The 21,770-nt window shown below is 42.9% G+C and overlaps 1 protein-coding gene across 11 annotated transcripts in view; it reads left to right on the top strand.

Annotated features, from left to right (window-relative positions):
- The window catches only part of KCNJ16 (potassium inwardly rectifying channel subfamily J member 16), a 151,711-nt gene extending 132,625 nt beyond the window's left edge, over positions 1 to 19,086 (top strand). For 4 of the 11 annotated variants that reach the window (XM_059906470.1, XM_059906461.1, XM_059906467.1 and 1 more), the window contains one exon: positions 13,091 to 19,086. In XM_059906470.1, the coding sequence (XP_059762453.1) occupies positions 13,179 to 14,438 (1,260 nt within the window). In that variant the 5' untranslated portion in view covers positions 13,091 to 13,178 and the 3' untranslated portion in view covers positions 14,439 to 19,086. Of the gene's footprint in view, positions 1 to 11,749; positions 11,883 to 12,008; positions 12,064 to 12,442; positions 12,604 to 13,090 lie in introns of those variants that run through there. The other 7 variants (XM_059906464.1, XM_059906468.1, XM_059906462.1 and 4 more) reach the window with 4 other exon arrangements.
- The last annotated feature ends 2,684 nt before the right edge of the window (positions 19,087 to 21,770 follow it).

Below are 21,770 nucleotides of genomic sequence, written 5' to 3' on the forward strand. Positions count from 1 at the left end.
CTACCTACCCTGCTCCAACCAACCTCAAATAAAAGGAGGCCATGCTGGCTACAGTTACAATTGTTATGAATGATTTTTAATAAAATCAGTAGCTAAAAATTGTTGAATTTTCAAAATATATTGGAACTCTTTCTCCATGTCGCTATGCTGTGTACATTCTTGGCTAAGAATGAATTTTGATTTGGATGTGGGACATCTCTTTGTTCAAGCCAAGCACCACTCAAATTTCCATAGGCATATTATCTGCTGGATGAATTAGCCCAAGGAATTAAAAATGAAAATTCCTAAACTGCCTTTTGCTCAACTACCCAGAATGTTCCCCTTGATTACATCCTGCCTGTCTGATAGCTTGACTTCAGGTCATTTTAAAAGCCAGCCATGTACAAAAATGGGGCATTCTTTTCAGAGCCTGTGATTTATTCCAAGCCAAATGCAAATCGATTTCTCACTTCTTTCCTTCTGTGGCTTATCTATGCTACCGTTTTCCTTCCTTAGCCTAGAAAATCAAGAATTAACCACAAAAGCAGAATGCTGGGGAGGTACCTTTGCACCTTAAATGCTGGGAAAAGTCTCAAACCTAACTACCTTTCTTTTGGGTCTACTACGTGATGTCACTTTGATATTCTTCCACCAGAGAAGCCTCTACTCTCAGTGGCCTGTCTTGACAGAGCGAATGTGGTGCACTTGGCAAGACTGAGCAGCTCAAGGGCAATAACTGTCCTCATAATCCTCGGGAATAGCCCCCCAATGCCTCAGGTACAGTTAAAAGTCGATTGAATTGAAGAATACACAGAGGCTGTTTTCCATGATCTTTTCCAGCTCATCACAGGCATTGGTACGACAGAGTCTCTTACAGCGCACGTCTAAACATCTTAGCAGGAGACGTAAGGGAAAAGTGCCCCCGTGTGCCTCAAACTCAACTCCCCAGTGTTCATCCCAGTGAATATTCCAGCCTAAGAAATGCTGGGAACAGAACCACTTCTCTTTTTAAGAGAAGTCTTGCTAACCTGGGTCACCTCTGTTTATATAGGCATTCACAGATAATGACATCTAACCTTCCAACTTAGGTAGGGTGATTTATTCTTCTTCTCTAGCACTCTAGTGGAAACTGAAGTACAACCAGTGGAGAAGGTATAGAAAACGAAATGCCTGGAAATCCAAGAGTCTATCTAGTGCACTAATTTCTGTCAGCTACCTAAATCTTCTGTTATCTGTTGTAAGAGGCAATGCTTCTTTGCCAAGTACCCTTGAAAAGGCTCAGTCTAATAGAAAGCTAATCTCATGTGATAGGCAACCCACTGCTTAAAGTATTGTATCAATAGGCTGTCTATCTGGATCTTCCTAGGGACATCATTTGTCTTGTCAATTTATCTGTATTTATCTGTATCAACGAGGGAAAATGGGAATGGAGATAATAGCCAATAACAGCTGTTTTGTTTTCCTTCCCAATAAAGACATCCTGGGTTTTCATTTTGACAGCTTAAAACAGAAATTCAATCATTTAAAGGTCAAAGAAGTAGTAGACATTATCCCAGGAGTTCCTGATCTATGAGCAAATTACATCTGTGAGATCAAAAATGCCCAGAAGATTGAACAGACTAATAAATAGACTCTCTGTAATTGCCAAAAGGACAATTTGCAGGCAGTTCTCACAAAACGGGAAAATAACAACAGAGAGATAGGACTTGGTTTTCTGTTGGAATACTATACATACCAAACTTGGAGAAGGTCAAACATGACAGCATGTACACTTTCCATAAAATATATTTGTTCTGGAATGAACAGTTAAGTTCAACCCAAGCAGCTCCCAAACCAAAGTACACAGGAGCTATTCGAGACCAGTCATAGGTAACCTGGCACTTAGAAAGCAAAGTGGACGACTAGTACACAATAATATCTATTCTTAGTGATACTTGTGGTTCTTCTGGCAGCTCTGTCATGGCTCTTTGAAGGTTATATCAAGGCAGTTAGGTGCTAGAAGGGAACTTTAAAACAAGTCTGGAAATTGCCAGCCTCATGATTCTTAGAGGGGAAAAAAAAATGGTAGATAACTCTCAACCTCTTTCCCTCGCTCTTTCTCTCTCCTCATTGGGATCTATACTTGAAGGAACTGTGGACACAGCTACAAGCATTGCAGTTAACAACTCATTAAATACCAAAGACTGTGGAAGGAGCTTTGGGGACATAGCTCATTTACTCGCCCTAGCAACCTATGACCTACATTTTTTCATAAGGGCAGGCAGAGGCTCAGAGACTAACATGTAGGGGGCACAGTCTTACTAGTGATCGAGCAAGCCTCTGAACTCAATTTCATGTCTGTTAGAACCCGTCTTCTCCATTCTTGAAGCTTTAACATGGTGGATCTCCATCTTGAGGATATATAAGAATCAACAGGGGAGTTGGGCAGGGGAAGAAATCAAAATGATTGGGGGTGGGATCCAAAGATCTGGAGGTATAACGTGTTCCCCTAGGATCTCAGAAGCAGGTTGTAGTAGACTGCACTTTCAAAAACACTCTACTGCTTGCAGGGGTATCTGAATGAGGTTTCGGAGTTCACGAATAGGAATTATGAAGAATTGGCTAGGGCCAGCTCTTTAGGCAAATCTACATCGTAAATATCTAATTGCCTTCTTCAAATTCATCCATTTCTAAAGATCGTTTCCTTGTGTCTTAAAAGTCCATTAACATAGACCTTAAAGTAGTCAAGTTGCAAAATAGCACAATTTTTAATATTTTCTTTCCAAAGTGATTGCAAATATTAGGATAAAAGAAAGATTCTTAAAACAGACTTTGGTATACCAAGCCAAGAAGCAAAGGCATTAGCAGTTTAATAGGTTTTGGAATGGGGAAGGGAGACAAGAGGGCACTGAGGGAGAAGAACCGCATTCGATGCTTGTTGAATTTGAACTCTGCTTTATGTAGCCCTGAACTGTGACCAGCTGCTTTCATGATTTCTCCAGTTGGTCTCCAGCGGCCAACTCTGAGCCAGCTCCCTCTTCCCCCACTTCCTTGTTTTAAATGAGATCTGGTTTTACTTAGATGAATTAAATGTCACTATATTTGTTTCTGTGAATTGTTCCAGCAAAAATTACAGCATCAGTGTCTGACTTTAAATGTCTGTAAGACTGTCTGCTTCTCTGGGCTATTTATAGTTGCCTTTTAAACACTCTAATAAATGCTTTTAGCCATTGGTTTGCTCCCCCTTTATGAAGCCTCAGAATCGGTACACTTCAAAGTACCAGCTGAAAATACCTGTTTTTTTCTTCTTTGCAAAAGTAATGCATGTTCATTGTAAAGTTTTTGAAACTGTAAATAGACAAATAGAAGAAAAGGGGGGAGAAAAATAAAAACGATCATACCAGAGAGGGCCACAATTCACATTTTGTTTCTATCATTCTGTCTTTTCTCCATGTTTAAATGTATTTAAACTTAAAAAATTATATTGTACAAGCTGTTTTATAGTCCTCTTTCATTTTTTCCACCAAACAATATGTTTTCTATTTTTTTCTGTCAATCTTCTACTCTATCACGTTTAATGGCTACATTAAATAGAATGAGTAATGATATGATTGTACCATTACCTATGAAATAATCCCACATTTATTAGATGGCTAAGCCGTAGCCAAAACTTGCTACTACAAATAGCCCTACAAATTAGCCATGTCTCTCTGCTCATTCATGATCGTTTCTTTAGGATACATTTCTACAAGCGGAATTGCTAGATCAGAAGCTGAGCCAAATTCATAGACTTTTGCCACATGTACCCAACTCACCTCCAGAAATAGTTCAAATTAAATATATATATATATATATAAAATATAATATAATATTATATCTTTGAAATGACAGTATAATAACATGCATTCCTATTAGGAGAACCACATTTCTAATCATTCAATCCTCATTTTAACAAATTTTATTGAACACTTTTTAGTGCCAGGCATTTGTTTTTTCAACTCCAGATTTCCAGAGAGTTCTGCAGCATAGTTACACGCAGTTACCATACTAAAAATTGTCAGTTCTAGGGAAGCTGCTAGGCAAGAGTGGATAGAAAGACTTTTTTTCTTTTTTTAAACTATGTATGAACTGGCATCTAGGACAGGGGAGAGGCCAGGTACATGGAAGGAACTGAGAGCTGGTGTTTGGAGAACTGGCAGGGTTGATGGTTTTATGGATCTAGGAATGATGATTCTCTTGCTAGGACTGAAATCTCCTTGAGGACGTTGCATTGTTCAACTGGTCTTATTCAATTATTTGTTAGTTCACTCCTTCAAAGTCTAATTAGTGAGGGTCTACATGCTGCTTATCACTCTAGCTGCTGGGGACACAGTGGTAAATAGGACGAGGAGAGCTTTTCTCAAGGAATTTACAATCTATTCCGTGGGGCAATCCAGCCAACAAACAAACAAATCCATCGGTTAGAGGTAAGCATTTTGAAATAAATAAATCACGTTAACGAGACAGAAAATATCAGTATGGGGGCGAGTTTTAGTTTATATCCTCATCAGACAAGGCCTCTCTGGAAAGGTGGCCTTACGGATGAGACATCAGTGATGATAAGAAGCCACACAGGCAGAAAAGGAAGTGCAAAGGCCCTGGGGCAGGAACATCCTTACTTGTTAGAGTAGGGCTTAGCAAACTTTTTCTGTAGAACGCCAGATAGTAAATATTGTCGGCTTTGTGGAGCACGTGGTCTCTGTTGGCAACTACCGGGTCTACAGGGGTAACGTGACAGCAAGTAGCCACAGGCCATGAATAAGCAATGGTCTGAACATGTTCCAGTAAAAGTTTATTTACAAAACAACCAAAGAGCTGGACGTGCCCCATGGACTGTAGTTTTCTGCCCCCTGCGTTAGTGAAAAAGGGAGATTTGATGAGGAGAGAGAGTGAACGGTGAGCAGACTGGGAGATAATTTTCAGAGATGGGCAGAGGTCAGATATATGCAATCTGTATACAATACTGATTATGCAAATTACTCTAATTGCAGTAGGAAGACACTGGATGGTTTTAAGTAGAGGAGTGACATGTTTTGATTTTATTTTTAAGAAGAGTAGATCCAAGTACAGTAAGGGCAGAAAGAGGAGGTCTCTTAGGAAGCTGTGGTCCATTGAAGACCTGGTCCATTAAAGACATGGTGGTTTTGACAATGATGAGAAGTGAGTAGTTCTAATATCTGCTTTGAAGGTGAGCCAACAGGACTTGCTGCTCGTGTACATAATGGGAGTAAAGGAGAGAGAGAGACCAGCACTCTTAACGTATAGGAGATACTTTTAAAATGTAAATTAAACTGAATTGTAACTGAGTGCTTTCTGTTTCAAGAAACAAAAGCCATCCCTGGTTAATAAAAGCAGAAGAAAATATTATTGAAAAGATATCAGGTAGCTTACAGCATCAAAGGAAGTATGAAGAGAAAGACCCTGATTTGAGCAAAATCAAGAGGCCAAATGAAAATCTAACCTCAGGGACCGTCTCCCCGGAAGCTGCGGCTTGTGTCTTTCTCTGGGTGATTGAGATGTGCACCATCACACCACTGGCCTCTTGACTCTTGGTAGTTGCCTGGAATAACAGGATTCAGCATGCTTCTGTCACTTCCTCAGGAATCAAAGTCTTGTTTGTGAAGTTCTGATTGGCTACTCCACAGTCAGGTGACCCTGCTCCAGGTGGTGCAGTTCTGATTGGTCAGTCCAAGGTCAGGTGACCCTGCTCCAGGTGGTGCAGTTCTGGTTGGCCACTCCAAGTTCCGGTGACCCTCGTCCAGGTGTAGGGTGAGGAAAGGCTGTAGTGAGAAGTGGCTTCTGCCATCTCCACTGGCGTCATCCTATTCCCAGTCACCACCATATCTTATTATCCAGTTATTGAAATACCTTTCTGCCTTACCTTCCCATGTCTGCTGTTAAATTTCTCCAACCAATTTTCCATGGCACAGCCAGAGTGATCTTTTAAAAATGCAAGCCTTATCATGCTGTGCCCTTGGTTAAGGTACTTCAATCGCTTCCACTGCTCTTGGGAGAAAGACCCAAATCTTTAATTCTACCTAGTAGGTCATTTATGCTCTGTCTCTATCTCTCTTTCCAGCTTCAAATCCCCAACCCTACCACCACTCCATCCCCTGCCTCGTATTCAGTTCTTTGGAAAGCGTGCCCTATGCATCTCTGAGTCACGGAGCCCCTGCAAATGCTGTTCTTCTGCCTGGGAACCTCGTTTTCCCTTTCCTCTTAGACTTGTCCTCATCGTTCAGATTGTCACTCAGACATCCATCTCTCCCAGACTCCATAAGGACCCTGTATTATAAGCTATTGCAAGAAACAGAGGAGAAATATTCGTCCAAGTTAAGGGTTAAAGGAAGATTATAAGGACAGCTTCCAAGGTGCTAGCCATTGTAGCCTTTTATATTATGCCATTCATTTCTTACAAAAACATTTTGAGATAAGTCAGCTATTGTCCTTATGTTTTAAATAAACACAATGCGGCTTAAAGATATTTGCTAAGATGCAGATATCATACAACTAAGATGTGGTAGAACCATAACTAGAATCCAAATCTTTGATCTCCATATTCCTGCCTTTTAACTGCGCTACTGGAGGACCATATTGTGGAACTTGGACTGTGCCCCATGGTAACAGGAGAAGGATATTTACATTTCAGAATAATCACGCTGGATGAAAGTGGCAAGAGATGGGTTAGCTGGCTGTTAGGTAAACCAGGTAAAACCAGGTTCTTAACTGATCAGGAAAGCTTGAATTCAGTGATAAAATGCAGATGAGTTCCTGTAATGATAGGTTCTTGTGAGAACCAGGCCTTCAGATTAGTTGAGCACAAAGGATGCAGCAGCCAAACTGCACCTATCAATAGTGAGAGCCTTAACAATGAGAGCGCCTCAAACAAACTAAATAGGGCAACAAGGCGTGAGCTGAGAGCATTTTTACGTACAGCGAGAGCCAGGAGAATTGAAGAGCATCTCTCAGCTCCAGTGTCGGGTCCCGGACCCCCCTTTCTCCCATCATGCTTGTGAAGTGGCACCGTCGCCTCTGGCTCCAGACCCTCTCCGTGTTCGTACTTCATTTTGCTTTCTCCTTGGTATTTACGCCACGGTCTGGGTGATCATCTCCTTTTATTTATCGATGCCCAACTCTCAAATGCCAATCCCACAAGGGTGGGACTCTTCACTAATTTCTGAAGGTGGGTAGGTCTAGCACATATAGAAGCTTAATTTTTTAAAAATGAAAAAAAAAAAAAAAACAAGAATGAAAACAATCAGTCACAAATTCTCCACTGGAGGCTTTTAGAGACCACTGGGGAAGTCCTTTCCTTACACAACCAGGGGAACTTGAACCGTGGTCTCTTAGAGAGAAGTTAAGATTTCATGATATCCAGCCTCTGCATGAAGCCGGGTCCCACTCAAGGTAAAGTCTGAGCAACGGGGGCTGACATCCAACCAAGACAGGGGCGGGCAGGCTGATTTTCAAGATAAGAACAAGAGAAACCATAAGAGCTGTCTCAGTTAGCAGGTACCTACCATCTAAGACAAAGAATAAGTATGATAAGCGCCTTGTGAATTTCTTTAACCTGTTAACTTTGCCGAGCTTGTCACTCTTGTTTCCTTTAGGTTGGTTCCTCAGAGTAAATAGCAAAAAAATTCTTAGTGTGAGCTGGAAGTGTGTGTATCGTGTGTATATATGAGTGTGTGTGTGTTGAGAACAAGGACTAGGGGATTTTCCACTTGGTAACAGTTGTGAAAGAGAAAAGAAAATGACCCGGTCCCTGGGGGTTGGGGGAAGTGGTGAAAGGACAGAGAAGTGGCCCAGGTGGCTTAATGGTAGGAAACAGTGGTGACATCCACGTGTATTGGGAACCACGTGTTGCCTGCCCTGCTGTCATGCAACTGGGAAGCTCTCCGAGAAGGTTAGAGCATGTGCTCTGATATTTTACAGAAGGGGCAACAGTGCTCATGGGATCCAGGTTCAGGAGGTAATCACTGAACAACTGCTGTGGGCCCAGCACGGGGAAAGACGGCTGCCCATCCCTGTCTCGTTCAAACCTCGCGATAACTCAGTGGCATCGGCGACCCCACGTCAGCAGTGAAGACCCTGAGGTTGAGAGAACGGCCCTCGCGATGAGGACGACAGACCCGGAACTGGCGTCTACCTCCCATGCACGGTTTCTCTGCAACACCCAAAAAACATTTTATTTCAGGCTATTTCTTAATAATGAGGTTATTCTATTTCTAAACCAGAACGATCGGCTGTTACAACTGGTATTATTTTGGTACTGTCCTGACGTCCAGAAAATGGAGAAACACAATCCCGGACTTCAGATTTCTTCTACTTCTTTATAAAACACAGCATCCTTTGGGGTGAGGCGGAATTTACACAGGTGATACATGTGACTTAGCGGAAAACGGGGCTGGAACAAGGATCTCCAGATAAAGTTACGAGTAATATTGTCAGGCTGGGTTTCTGCTTCTTCCCAGCACATACTTCAGTTGGTTGATAACATATTATAAGTCCCTTTCCTATGATGAAGCCCCTCTATTCCATAAACTGGCACAAATCTTTCTAAATCGATTCAGAAGGAGAAACTGTAAGGTCATATCAGGGAAGAGGTAAAATCCATGGTCCCTGAGAAGTTGGACCAGGGATGGAGGGTAGGGCTGGGAGGCAGGAAACAGAGAGGGAACAAAAGCTTTAGGTGAAGCCACCGCCTGCTCTGGGGGTGACAGCAGCCGAGAAGGAAACATGAGATACCGTGGCTCTGTCAACAAAGGAGACACTGTTTGACATCAGGGAGTGCGTGGAGAAGGACGGGCAGTGTCCAGCGGGGACGGCGAAGCAGGTGTGCAGTGGCTGAATGTCAGGTCCACCTAAGAGCGTCTGGAGGTCTTATGAGAATTCCAGGCAAGATAAGGCTCAGGCTTAATTCTAAGGCAAGAAGCTGTGGGACAGGTTTGGAGCAAAATAACTCGTTTGGGTTCTCTCCTAACTCGTCAAACCCCTCTTTCTTTCCTCCTCGCCAACCAGAGCCCACCCCAAGTGTCGTCAGATCACACGTCCCTGGACCTCCCTGTGGCCCTCTTCCCCCTTCCCTTACCACAGACTCTACCAAGAGGGTCCTCAAAGACGAGGACCCGCATGCAGAATTCAGGCCGCACTTTCTACTCTCTACCCCGTCAACTCTCACGTTTCCACCAAAACTTATCTCATCTCACGGTTTTGCCAGGAAAGTAACTTGATTACTGATGACTTCATGAAACTCATTTACATGCTAAAGAAAGTACTTGTTCACCTCAAAGGCCATGGGCATGAAAAAGTGAATTTTACCAAAGATACTTTAGACCTTTATTTGTGGAGCATCTCAAATTATACAGAGATGATTACTATTGCTATTCATATGTTTATATTAAGTAGATGCTAGGGACAAGTTCAAATTTTATTATCAAAGTGACACAGGATTGTGAAGTGTTAGCCATTGTGTTATATACCTCAACATGCTAATGAAAAGCTTAGGTTTGAAGAGCTACTTGCAGAGTGGTCTGCTTGGTAAATGGCTGAATTTGAGAGGACATGGCAAAATAACAGAGGAATTGCTTCCGAACTGTTGAGTCTGACTGAGGCCCTTTTGTGCATTGAGAAAAGGGGACAGGTACACAGGCTGCTCCTTTGTTTTGTTGAAAATATTCCCTGTCGTTTCTATAGCCCATTTGAAATGTGCTCTATTCATAAAGGTTTCTCCTTGAATTCATACAAAGATCTAAAAACCTGGGGAGTAAAAGCAGATCTCACTAGCCAAAGGAGATTAAGGAACATTTTTTAATGTCTTAACTTAGTACCATGAGCAAGGTCTGAGAAAAGTCATTGTCAGGATTGGGTCTGCTCACCCCTCTCTCTCTCACACGTGTCTGCAGTGCTTTCCTGAGTATCTTTGCAAATGGTAATGAACTTGGATGGCGTTCTCAGGAAGAGCCACCATCCTCACTGCGCATTGCCTCTTACTCTACGCCACATTTGTAAAAGGACCCCACGTCACGACAAAGAAATTGCATGCGATGACAAAGGTCCTTCCTTACCTCTGTCATTAATCGCTGGGCAAAATAGTTTGAAACTGGTGGAGAAGAGGGACCTTAGATTTAGCATTTACTTTTGAGTTTTATATATCACGATTTTGTAATTTCAGTGATCATATTTCCATTTTTATTTTTAAAGAAAGGAATTTTGCAATCAATGAAATAGCCACCATCAGTTTCAGGAGAGCAGGGAACACAGCGTGTGAGAAGAACTACAGAAGTAGGAACACTGAAAATACTTTTTCATCATGGAATCGACGGGGACAAGATGATTAGGAAAGCATTAAGGCAATTTTAAAGCCCGGCTTCAATTCTGAGAAAAAACAAATGTTAAATATAGAATGTCCAGTCAATCAGTAAGCCTTACCCTCTGTTACTTAACGGCAAATGATTGGAAAAGTGCTCAAGTTAACACAACGTATGAAAAAAGGGATTAATAAGCATCTATGTTGTCTAGCCATTTTTGACAAAAGGGCTGCTGTAAACTCCTTAGCTCATGGTGTAGGCTGAGAAATGGTTAATATTAAATAAGATTAGTTTGGTTATGATCTATCATTTAGCTTGAAAACAATTGTCTTTTTGGAAATGCATCATCTACATGGTGGGAGAATCAAAGGATAGATGAATCAAATGTATGCATTTAAACAGAATCTGAAAGCTTTTCTCTGGATACGTTGAAATGAATGATCATGATAATAACCCACTGCAGAGGATGTGATGGGTTGGGGGTAGAATTCTCACAGCTGTTACCTTGGATCCCTGAAATTGTTACATTATTCAGAAATCATTTTTCTACATACTCACATTTGCTCCCTTGTAGCTTACATTAAGTGAAACTTCATTCACCAATTAGCATACTGTTGAAGGTATATTAAAAATGGCTTGTTTATAACAGCTGTTGGCACTACTGGAATTCACAGGAATGCCAACCAAACACCATTGCAAATAAAAACCTTTCTTTTTTCTTTCGGTAGCAGGAAAGAGCAGAGTCACACAGTAGCTCTTGATTTACGAACGGTGCTTTCTCATTCTCAGACTCCCACGATGCGTGCAGTTCCCTTTAAGGAACTGGGTTAGAAGGAAGCCTTTACCAAGAAAATAACCCTATCTCCAAATCTGCTTCTTAATTTGCAATCATGTGGGCCTTTGATTATAACTGTCCCGTTCTCATGCCTCCAATGATCATGTGAGGGAGTGGAAACGGACGACCTTGAATAGCTTCTTGTTTGTAAAGTGTCCTTCAGTGGCAAATCAGACAGGAACCTACAAAGAATCACATATATTCTGGGCAAAATTTGTGGGACTATTTTACCTTTAACATCCCAATAAGCATCTTGTCAGCCTTGGGTCCCATCCTGAAAGTATACAATTGTCTCCCCGAAACACGGCTGAAGTGTTGACCAAAGAGAGGCTGTAACTCTTCAAAGCAGATCTGGGGGACGGCTGGGTGAAGTGGCCAGGGCGGGCGGACAGACAGGGAGAAACGCGGACACGCCTTACAGGACATTTTGGCTATAGCCAGTGTCCATCCTCCCTGTGGTCCACCAAACAAAGTGTTTAGTGTAAAGAGGGCCCGATCCCTGGAGAAGAAGAAAAATGATTCCTGTTGACTGGGGGGAAATTAACTCATGCCTCCCTTTTCCTAGCAGAGAAGGCGCTGGATAAGTACTGGGTGATTAAGTGCCTTGGTTGGTTTCAAGGGGCGTCTCCATGTCTGGAACAGTATTTACGCCCACGGAATGTTCTGTGCTGCCCAGTGGCAGGATCCTCTGATCCAAAGCCTCCCCTCCCCCTTTCACGCCCCTCCGGCACCTGGCACAGGTAGACGATGTGGAAAACATATTCTAGTGATTACTAAACTGTTACCATTGGGCCCCAGTGACTCCTTTTTTGGCAGAAAAGTAACTAAGGACCATTTGATATTGAATGTTTAAAACTTACTTTCAGGTTTGAGCTGGAAAACCATTGGCCTATATCAAGGATGCTAAAAGCAATAATAACAGTATGTATCCATATAACTTGATCTTTTAAAGACTGAATGGATTTGGAGGGAGGAAGATGATTTTGCCCACTCAGAGCTGTGAAACCCTCAGGAATACAGTGGTGAGAGGAGTCCAATTGCAGCATTCTCCCTTTAAGAGGGAAACAAGATTAGCAACCTTGGCAAATTTTCGGCTTCTTTTCAGAGGGAAAGAGAAAAGCTTCCAGTGTCAAAAAAAAAAAGAAAAAAAAGTAAAAGAAAGAAAGGAAAAAAGAAAAAAGGATGGATGTTTTGAAACAAAGGCAGAAGCAATTTTATACTTTATTGAAAGCTTACCTGGGAGTGGTTTTAACTCCCCTGGGGTTAAGAAAGATTTTTTTTTTTTTTTTTTTCTCTCAAGACCGAAGGTGGAGCTAGGGTAAAGGAGTTGAATCTGAAATAACATCCCTGTCAGTTCTGTTCTGTCCTGAAAAGTACACAGGGAAGAAAAATCTCCGTGGAAGAGAGAGGAGGCTACAACAGGTGCCGAAGGCAAGCGACCATCTATGATACAACCTGTATGTAAGTTACATTGTAACAGGAACATAGAAACCCTTAATTGCCTCCTTTTTCTAAGGAAAACCATCTGACTTAAACAGAAAGCCTCTAAGGCGGCTAGACAAATACCCAAGTTCTATTTTGCCTTTTTACATTACAGATTATTTTGTTTTCTAAATGCCCTCAGGCCAGAAGAGTCTGCAAAATGAAGACAATTTTTTTTTTTTTTTTTAATGTCGGGTCAGGAGAGGTAGTGAGGACTCATTTGGGATAATCATAGTGTTTACTGAAGCCTTATGCATGTATAAGAATGTTATTTTCTCTAATCGCATATTTTGTTCCTGTAATGACTGAGTTGAATTCTAAACTGAACTGAGTAATCAATACTTAATGCCTCTATCGTGCAAATGAAGTCTTAGCTGTTTCAGATGGCATCAGATTGCTTCAAATGGGGCACATTGCTCTAAAGACGGAAATTAAAAGCAAGTGTGTCGACTTTTCTGTTTTTCAGGTTTGAAGTGAAAACTCACAAATAGCAGCACCCCTAGAACAGTCGCCGCCCCAGAAGTCACCCGGATGCCCAAAGGGCATTAGAAAGCATGAGCTATTACGGCAGCAGCTACCCGATCGTGAACGTGGACCCCAAATACCCAGGCTACCCCCAGGAGCACGTTCTAGCCGAGAAGCGAAGAGCAAGGAGACGTCTCCTCCATAAAGACGGCAGCTGTAACGTGTACTTCAAGCACATTTTTGGAGAATGGGGCAGCTACGTGGTGGACATCTTCACCACCCTCGTAGACACCAAGTGGCGCCATATGTTTGTGATATTCTCTTTATCTTACATTCTCTCCTGGTTGATATTTGGCTCTATCTTTTGGCTGATAGCCTTTCATCACGGAGATCTGTTGAGTGATCCCGACATCACGCCTTGTGTGGACAACGTCCATTCCTTCACGGGGGCGTTTTTATTCTCCCTGGAGACCCAAACCACCATCGGTTATGGTTACCGCTGTGTCACCGAGGAATGTTCTGTGGCCGTGCTCATGGTGATCCTTCAGTCCATCTTAAGCTGCATTATAAATACCTTCATCATTGGGGCTGCCTTGGCCAAAATGGCAACCGCCAGGAAGAGAGCCCAGACCATTCGGTTCAGCTACTTTGCCCTCATCGGCATGAGAGATGGGAAACTTTGCCTCATGTGGCGCATCGGTGAATTTCGCCCCAACCACGTGGTAGAAGGCACGGTCAGGGCCCAGCTTCTCCGCTACACAGAAGACAGCGAAGGGCGGATGACGATGGCATTTAAGGACCTAAAGTTAGTCAATGACCAGATCATCCTTGTCACCCCAGTAACGATCGTTCATGAAATCGACCATGAGAGCCCCCTGTATGCCCTTGACCGGAAAGACGTGGCCAAAGATAACTTCGAGATTTTGGTGACGTTTATCTATACTGGCGACTCTACCGGGACTTCTCACCAATCCAGGAGTTCCTACGTTCCCCGAGAAATTCTCTGGGGCCATAGGTTTAATGATGTCTTGGAAGTGAAGAGAAAGTACTACAAAGTGAACTGCTTACAGTTTGAGGGAAGCGTGGAAGTCTATGCGCCCTTTTGCAGCGCCAAGCAACTGGACTGGAAAGACCAACAGACCCACCACGTGGGGAAAGGCCCGCCCGCCCGAGGACCCCGCGCATCTGACACCAAGGTCAGAAGAAGGTCACTTAGCGCCACTGCCATCGTCAGCAGCTGTGAAAACCCAGAGGAGACCGCCGCCTCCACCACGGATGAGTGTAAGGAAGTACCTTACCAGAAAGCTCTCCTGACTTTAAATAGAATCTCTGTAGAATCCCAAATGTAGTCCTGAGTTGTAAGCACGAGGGCTACCAGTCAATCGTTTTTTACCGCCTAGCCAATCGCCTTAAGGCAAGTAGTCATAAACAGAGCTTTTAAAGAAGGTGATAGCTGTCTTTGATGGTGAAGGAAGATAAATAGAGCAGGTTAAACTTGATAAAAGGTATCTAAACATGACATCGTATCCAACTGTTTAACTTTTTTTTTTGGCTAGCAAATTTTTTGTTAGGGGATGCTATTAAGAGGCCTAATGGATTAATTTACATTTCATCTCCTTTTGTTATTCCGTATACTTGTATAGTCAGGTGGAGGTATAATATTCAATAATGGGGAACACAGGACACTGGGATAATAGAAAGTAGAAAGGAAAATAGCATGAATAATAAAAATTTTAAATGGATCCAAATTGAGAGTATAATGAGTTACCTATAAAGACATGATATCATATAATCAAGATGCGCAGGGAATGCGTTCGGCAGATTGTAACATTGAGCTGTTAAACTGTGAGATCAGTCCCTGTGTTTGGTCCCCAGAGTGTCTCGGTATCAGCTGGCAGAGGCAGTGGCCGTAGGAAGTAACAATGCCGCCGGTTCTGACGGTGAATCCCCTGCCATTTGCCAGGTAACGATCAAGCAGTGCTAGAAGCTACTTTTTCTCTCATCCGTGAGGCAGAAGAAAAGTTGGCATTATTACTCAGAGAGGTATTTCTCTCTTAAATGCTCTGTTTGACTCCAACAAATGGCTCTGTGTGGAGGAGCAGAAATAAGGCAAACCGGAGCTTTGTAAGGTGGGTGACAAGGGGACCGCTTCTGTCCACCTCCCCACACCTTCTTTGAGGACAAAGGATCGGGATTCTGGAGATGGGGTGAGGGAACGGAGAGCCATAAACATCCTCAGACTCTTTGAGAGAAAGCGTGTTCCTGGGTCCTGGAAGACTGGAGCTCTGGCTACACAAAGGATGGAACCCCTTTTTTTTTTTTTTTGGCAGTTGCGGTGGGGTTAGGAGGTGGGGAGGCTGAGAGGGGGAAAGTATTTATTTGTGCCTAGAAGCAATTATGTATGTTTCCTGTCTTGGTCACTTTAGAAAACACAAATAACTTGAATTGTGAATTTTAAGAAACGCTTCCGTTGAACTTGGAACAATCATTTAAATGCAGGATTTTGTGACTATAATTAAGGTGATTTTAATGCACATTATGAAGTGGATCAGCTAAGTGCTTTAGAATTGCTTAAATTGGAGGACAGGAGATAAATGTGTATACTCTATTTCCACGTTAAAAGATGTTAATTATGATTAAACACAAATCCAATCATCTACGAGTGAATAGTCACTCACTCTAAGCTTTATCAGTTGAAGACTTATCAGCTATATTCCGAATTATCTGTGTTATTTTTTACATTGTTGCTGAGCTGGTAATAAGTATATGCCACAGCTTTTTATTTGTTTATTTTATTTAAATATATATATGCACACACATAGTTTTTGCTTTTTTCTGGAAAATCTCTCTCTCTCTCTCCCCATTTAAATTAAAGCACACAAGTAGATTTTACTGAATCCCACAGTCCCAAGATTACCAATAGAAGTAAAATGTATAGGTCTATAAAGTTTTTCTTTTGTTTTCCTTCTTTTTTCTCCTTTTTCCTTCTTCCCTCCCTGCTTTCCTTCTTTCCTTTTCCTCCTCCTTTCTTTTGCCTGTGAGCAATAAAGTTATTTTATGATGCACAAGTGCAAAGCTTGTATTCCTGTTGTTGTATGGATAAGAGATCTGTTCAGGTCACAGGTTGCAAAATTGTCCTGAAACTTAACATCAGAGTGCTAAATAATGCATTTCTTTTTTCCAGTCTTGTTTCAGGAATGCAAAACCCATGTTTTTTAAATTGCACATGCCCTGTAGATTTGGATTTTGGAGCAGCAATTACTCAGCTAAATTAGAATATTACAGTCTACCAAGTAGAAAACAGCCAACACTACAACAAACAAACTTGCCCCCTTTCCCCCTTTTTTGGCATGTTTCACACCCATCTAGTTTCATTCACTTTCCTTCCTGGACTCTGCTTGTTCACGATCTTGCTTTGTTAGTATCAGGATAGAGGTGTCAATGTCCAATAAATACACTCTGTCGGGCTACGTGCCTCTTCCATCAAATTCTCTTACCCAGAATAGAATGTACAATCAGCAACCCCATGTAATATTTATCTCCCATTTTCTGTTTAGATTGATAACACACTTTGACACCCCAATGAGTTACTTAATAATAAAGATCTTAAAATTGTGCAAAAAAGTGTGTGCCTATGCTAGTGGAAATTCTGTGGGTGTGGTCAGCAGGGGGGACAGAGCACCAAAACTGAGATTGCTGTTTCATAGAGTTAGGATGTGGGCAGAATTAGAAACCCTTTTTCATTCGTTTCTAACAGCTTGCAGAGCAGCTCTATTCAAATGAATAATTAAGTGCTCCTGTAAGCATTGCTAGAAACCTCCCTGCAAAATAGCATTTCTAGTTGGAAGTGCTCTGTCAATGATGAGAATATTTTTTCTTCTGGCATTCATCTCCCCCTAAAAAAGACATTATTCAGTAGACCTAATTAGAAAATACATCGTAGCATCAAGGCACTGCTCCACTGTGTTTTATAGCCTGGGAGGAGGGAACACAGGAAGAGAGAAGGAAAGGCTATTTTCACGGACCACCAGCTCGTCAGGTACCCTTAGGTGCTTTGCACAGATACACTTAATCCCCACACGGAAAACAAAGGGGTGGATATTTTTAATTTCCACGTCATCAAATATCTCATTCTTAACTTTATCCTGACTGACACATTCCCAACTGGGATAATAAAGTGCCCAGCTTAAAAAAAAAAAATTCCAACCGTGTTTCCCAGTCTCTCTTGCAGCCGAGGGTGGGGTGGAGGGCATGCTTCTGTGACGTAGTTCTGGCCCACGAGATGCCAGCAGAACTCTCTGGATGTGACTTTTAGGAAAGCTCTTCAGCTGAGGCTGACTTAGCTATCAGAGGCCCTCTTACCTTCATGCATTCATCCTGCTTCTCGCCTGGACCTCGAACTTGGTAGCTGATGCTCCTGCAGCCCTTCTCTTGAGAGTGAGAATCAGGGATGCTCCTTACAAGGGAAACTGGACAAGTAAGAAAGAGTGCAAGCCTAGATCGCACATCTCCAGACTTCTGCAGGGGTGGCAATAAATACGATTCCAAACTGACAGAGTGAGCCGTAGATCTAGAGGGAATTAACCAGGAAGCAAAGGCTGGGAAGGAAAAAAAGGATGTACAAGTTATGTCCAACCTGAACTTGTAGATGCCATTTCACAGAGCAGGTCTCTGTGGAAACCACATATTTTCTGGGAGAGTTGAGGAAATACCGCTATGATTGTAAAACAAATACAAAAAGAATTACTTTAGCCTGGAAATCCCTCTGAGACAGTGAGGGGCTGAGTGACCTTGATAAGATAATGGGTCAGGCCTGCTGTCGGGCTGCCCTTCATCTTTTTCCATCCCTCCTGCAGAATTACATTCTGTGTTTTAATGGGACTTTCACTAGGGCTGGTGACCTGAAATCTCTGGAGACTCAGGCCACCAAGCACTGTGCAGCTTGGGCAGAAAAGCAGGACTCAACCGAGGCTGTGTTTAAGAACCCCCGGCGAGATCAGACTGCATGAATTCATCCACAGGGATTCTGAATATATAATATACCGAGGAACCCAGACCCTGACTTTAAATATTTGTGTTTCATTCCGTCTGAGTTGGCCAGGATATGTGAAGTAGATTCTCTGGACCACTCTCCTTTAAATGATTGGGCACTCATTCTACTCTGTTTAAAATATTCTATTAGTTGCATCCGTTATAAGCATTGAGTCTTCTGTTCTGAATATTCTGCAAGGCACTATAAGCCCCTGAGTTAATTTTTTTAAGGTAAGCTTCACCTTTGGACTTCTAGAAACATCCTTTACACCCTTGGCACTCTCTAAATCACAAAGCCCTGCCCCACTTCTAAATTTGCTGCGGCCAATCTCTCACTCTCTAACTTTCACTTTTAAAAGAGCACTATGACCCGTGCTCTGGAGGAAAAATCTTGTGGCACCACACACAGAACGCAGGGAGAATAACACAGACAGACAAAGCAGCAGGGAGGCACTTGGCAAATTCTCTGCGAAGGCTGTCTTGGGTGGGAGAGCTTTAAAAATGAAAGCTAGTAACTGAGACGCAGTTTGGAGCCACGTGTGGGCAGAGAGCAAGCAAGGCCTCCTACAGGGACGTTTTCCTGAAGAGGCAAAATCCTTGTGTTGCCTGGACACCGTGATTCCTCCGCGTTGCTTTGGAGCTTTTCTTCAGTAAGGAAAACCTTACGTCCAAGTGAATTCCCAAGTTCCTCTTTCACGGCTCTTGGTTTACTAAAGCAACTTCACACAAGCCTCTGACGGCCGTGTGGTTGGGTCATGAGATTTGGCCAGGGGCAGGCAGCGTCTTGCTTCATCAGGTCACCCCGTGCTCCTTGCCTCGGGAAATATCCAGGCCTGTGGTTTGGGATCTTTTGTGCAGAGTTTGGAGACTTAGGTCAACATGGCTGAATGTTTCAAAGTTCAGTAGACTCAGCTGCTGAGCACCTAGCAGGGAACGTTTAAAATTAAATAAACTCTTGCCTTTTGCTGTTTGGTCTCATTGATTTATTCTATTTTGTAAATACTACAGAGTAAAAGAATACTGGATCTCGAGTCTGTCTGTCATCCCAAGAAAAAGCCACTGGGCTGAGATTGAGAGGCTTCTAAATAATGAAGGTAACCTGACCTGGGTCATCACTGATGTCAGGTTCTCCGTGAAAACTCTGGAGACTCCACAGGCTGCCGAGAGAGAGAGAGAGAGAGAGAGAGAGAGAGAGAGAGGGAGAGGGAGAGGGAGAGGGAGAGGGAGAGGGAGAGGGAGAGGGAGAGGGAGAGGGAGAGGGAGAGGGAGAGGGAGAGGGAGAGGGAGAGGGAGAGGGAGAGGGAGAGGGAGAGGGAGAGGGAGAGGGAGAGGGAGAGGGAGAGGGAGAGGGAGAGGGAGAGGGAGACAGGTTAATCATTTTCAGTTTTCAGCAAGCCCGGTGGATGAAAACCCAAACGGATACTAAGTCTTGCTAAATTACATAGCCAAAGAATGCTTTTTCTCTGTGCTGTCATTTACTGCTGGGCTTATAAAACCTTCTTAATCACTATCTAAGTAACGTGAACTTGAGACAGAAAAGCCCCGAGAGGTTTAGGCCCTGTGAAAACTTCTTTACAGCAAGTTATCAGAAACCTTCAAATTTCCACATAAAATACTTCTGTCACGTGCGCTGCACACTGCGGTTAAAGGCTCTTTACTTGAATTGGAAGCACATGTTGGAGATCAGTTATTTATCGTGCCTTGTGCTGCCTGTTGATTGTATCCGATAGCAGCTTGCCTGGGGAGGGAGGCTGGCCACGGGGCCGGATTCAGGCGACAGGCAGCATCTGCCAGCCGCTGACAAAGATTCTTCGGACATCGGGGGTCATCAGCGCATCTAGCCAGAGTCCATTTTACATAGGAGGAAAAATTATCTGCCCAAAGAGACAAAGCCTCGGAGACGCAGCCGAGGAAGAAATCACCACGACCGATGACCGGGGCTCTCTGGAATCCCCAGAGGCGATAGTTGGTCCTGATATGCTGCCGGAGATAAGTTTTCTTCTGTAATCATGAAATGGGAAAAGTGACCCCTTGAAGACCCTCTGTTAAATGGAAGCCCGTTATTTTCTAGAAGTGCTTCTGAACGGAACTGTTGATTGGCCGTTGATTTTTTTAGAGAGGCCAGAATGTGGGCAAGGTTTGGAAAAAAAGTGTGGGAAACAGCTGGTAAGAGCAACGATGAATGCGGATAATCTTTTCTAGAATGTAAACAAAATGGTTGAATTTTAAAAATCTCACCCGTTTCCAGGGCAACGCTAGTGCACAGTGGGGCACAGCCCTGAGCGTGGACCAGCCACCAAGCCTTTCACCTTGGAAGCAGGAGCACTGAGTCTTCCTGCAGGGCCAGCCTTCGGGGATAAGGACACACGGTGAGCGGTGGGGTTTTTCTTCCAGCGAATGGATGTGCTCCATTCTTTGAGGCAGGCCCTAAAAGGAAAGCAGACCAACCTGAGACAGACCCAGACACCTGGGCTGGCAACGTTTGCTCTTTTTAGTAGTCGTACAACCTGGAGCAACTTAGCTGGAGTTTCTGATTCCTACTTTCCTTATCTATAGTTTTTCTTGCTGATTTAAGCTGAGATTGAGTGCAGGCTTCCGGACCAGACTGCCTAGGTTTGGATCCTCTCTCTATCTGCTGTTTGCTTCCCGCGTGACTTTGGGCAATTTTCTTAACTTCTCTGTGCCCCAGTTTTCTCAACTGTGAGGTGAGGAAAATAATCGTACCCATCTTACAGTTGCTGTAAGGATTAAGCGAGAGAATATTTGTAAAGTGCTTAGAACAGTAGCTGGCACAGAACGAATGCTAATAATTGTGAGCTATTGTTATTATCGCCAGCAGCAAAGTCTTAGGTTCTTTTAGTGTTTTGCCAATTAATATACATTCCTTAACTTTTAATCTGGACTTACGCCAAAGGAAAAAAAATTAAAAGGAGCAATCATTTGGTAGAAGGAATATAAATTATTGCCATCCAAATGTAAATGATTTGTATACGCTCTTACCCAAACCACTTGGAATGAAGTAAATCAAACTTCTTCTCCATTAAGTGAGGCATCAGGATTTAGTAAAATGGTGCTTTGAGAATAAAAATACTACTCTACTCAGATACACTGAAGGCTTAGTGAATGGTACCAAACCAAGGAAAAGCCAGACTGCATATCATACCGTGTGCCCCCCCATTCCATGTAAACCACCTGCTGGGTATTAACTTCAAGCTGTTTCAAAAAGTGTTTAACTTTTATGTCACAATACCATACATTATACTCAAGCTTCTCAATATTTTTCACTAAATTAGAGGGGTCCTGGGAGGAGCAATCTCAGTATCCAAAAATGATCTATTATGACCCAAATAAGCTGCTGCAAATTGAACTTGGAAAAACTTGGTCTATGATGTGCTGGTGGCCCCAGGAATACGCGAACCACCCAGGAGACTGGCTGCCTCACTTCAGGTGCCAGACAAGAGGTGTTGAAGTCATTCGGGATGAGGAAGAACAAGTCTTTTTCTCTAATGTGTGACATCCTATTGTAGGAGGGTCATGGACTTTCAATCAGACGGAAGTGGGTTCAGATTCCAGATGCGCCCTGTGCCAGCTGTGTGAACTTGGGCAATTTCCCAATTGTCACTGAGCCTCAGTTTCTTCTTGAGTATAAA

The sequence above is a fragment of the Balaenoptera ricei genome, chromosome 20 (genome assembly GCF_028023285.1).
Source record: "Balaenoptera ricei isolate mBalRic1 chromosome 20, mBalRic1.hap2, whole genome shotgun sequence".
NCBI lineage: Eukaryota > Metazoa > Chordata > Mammalia > Artiodactyla > Balaenopteridae > Balaenoptera > Balaenoptera ricei.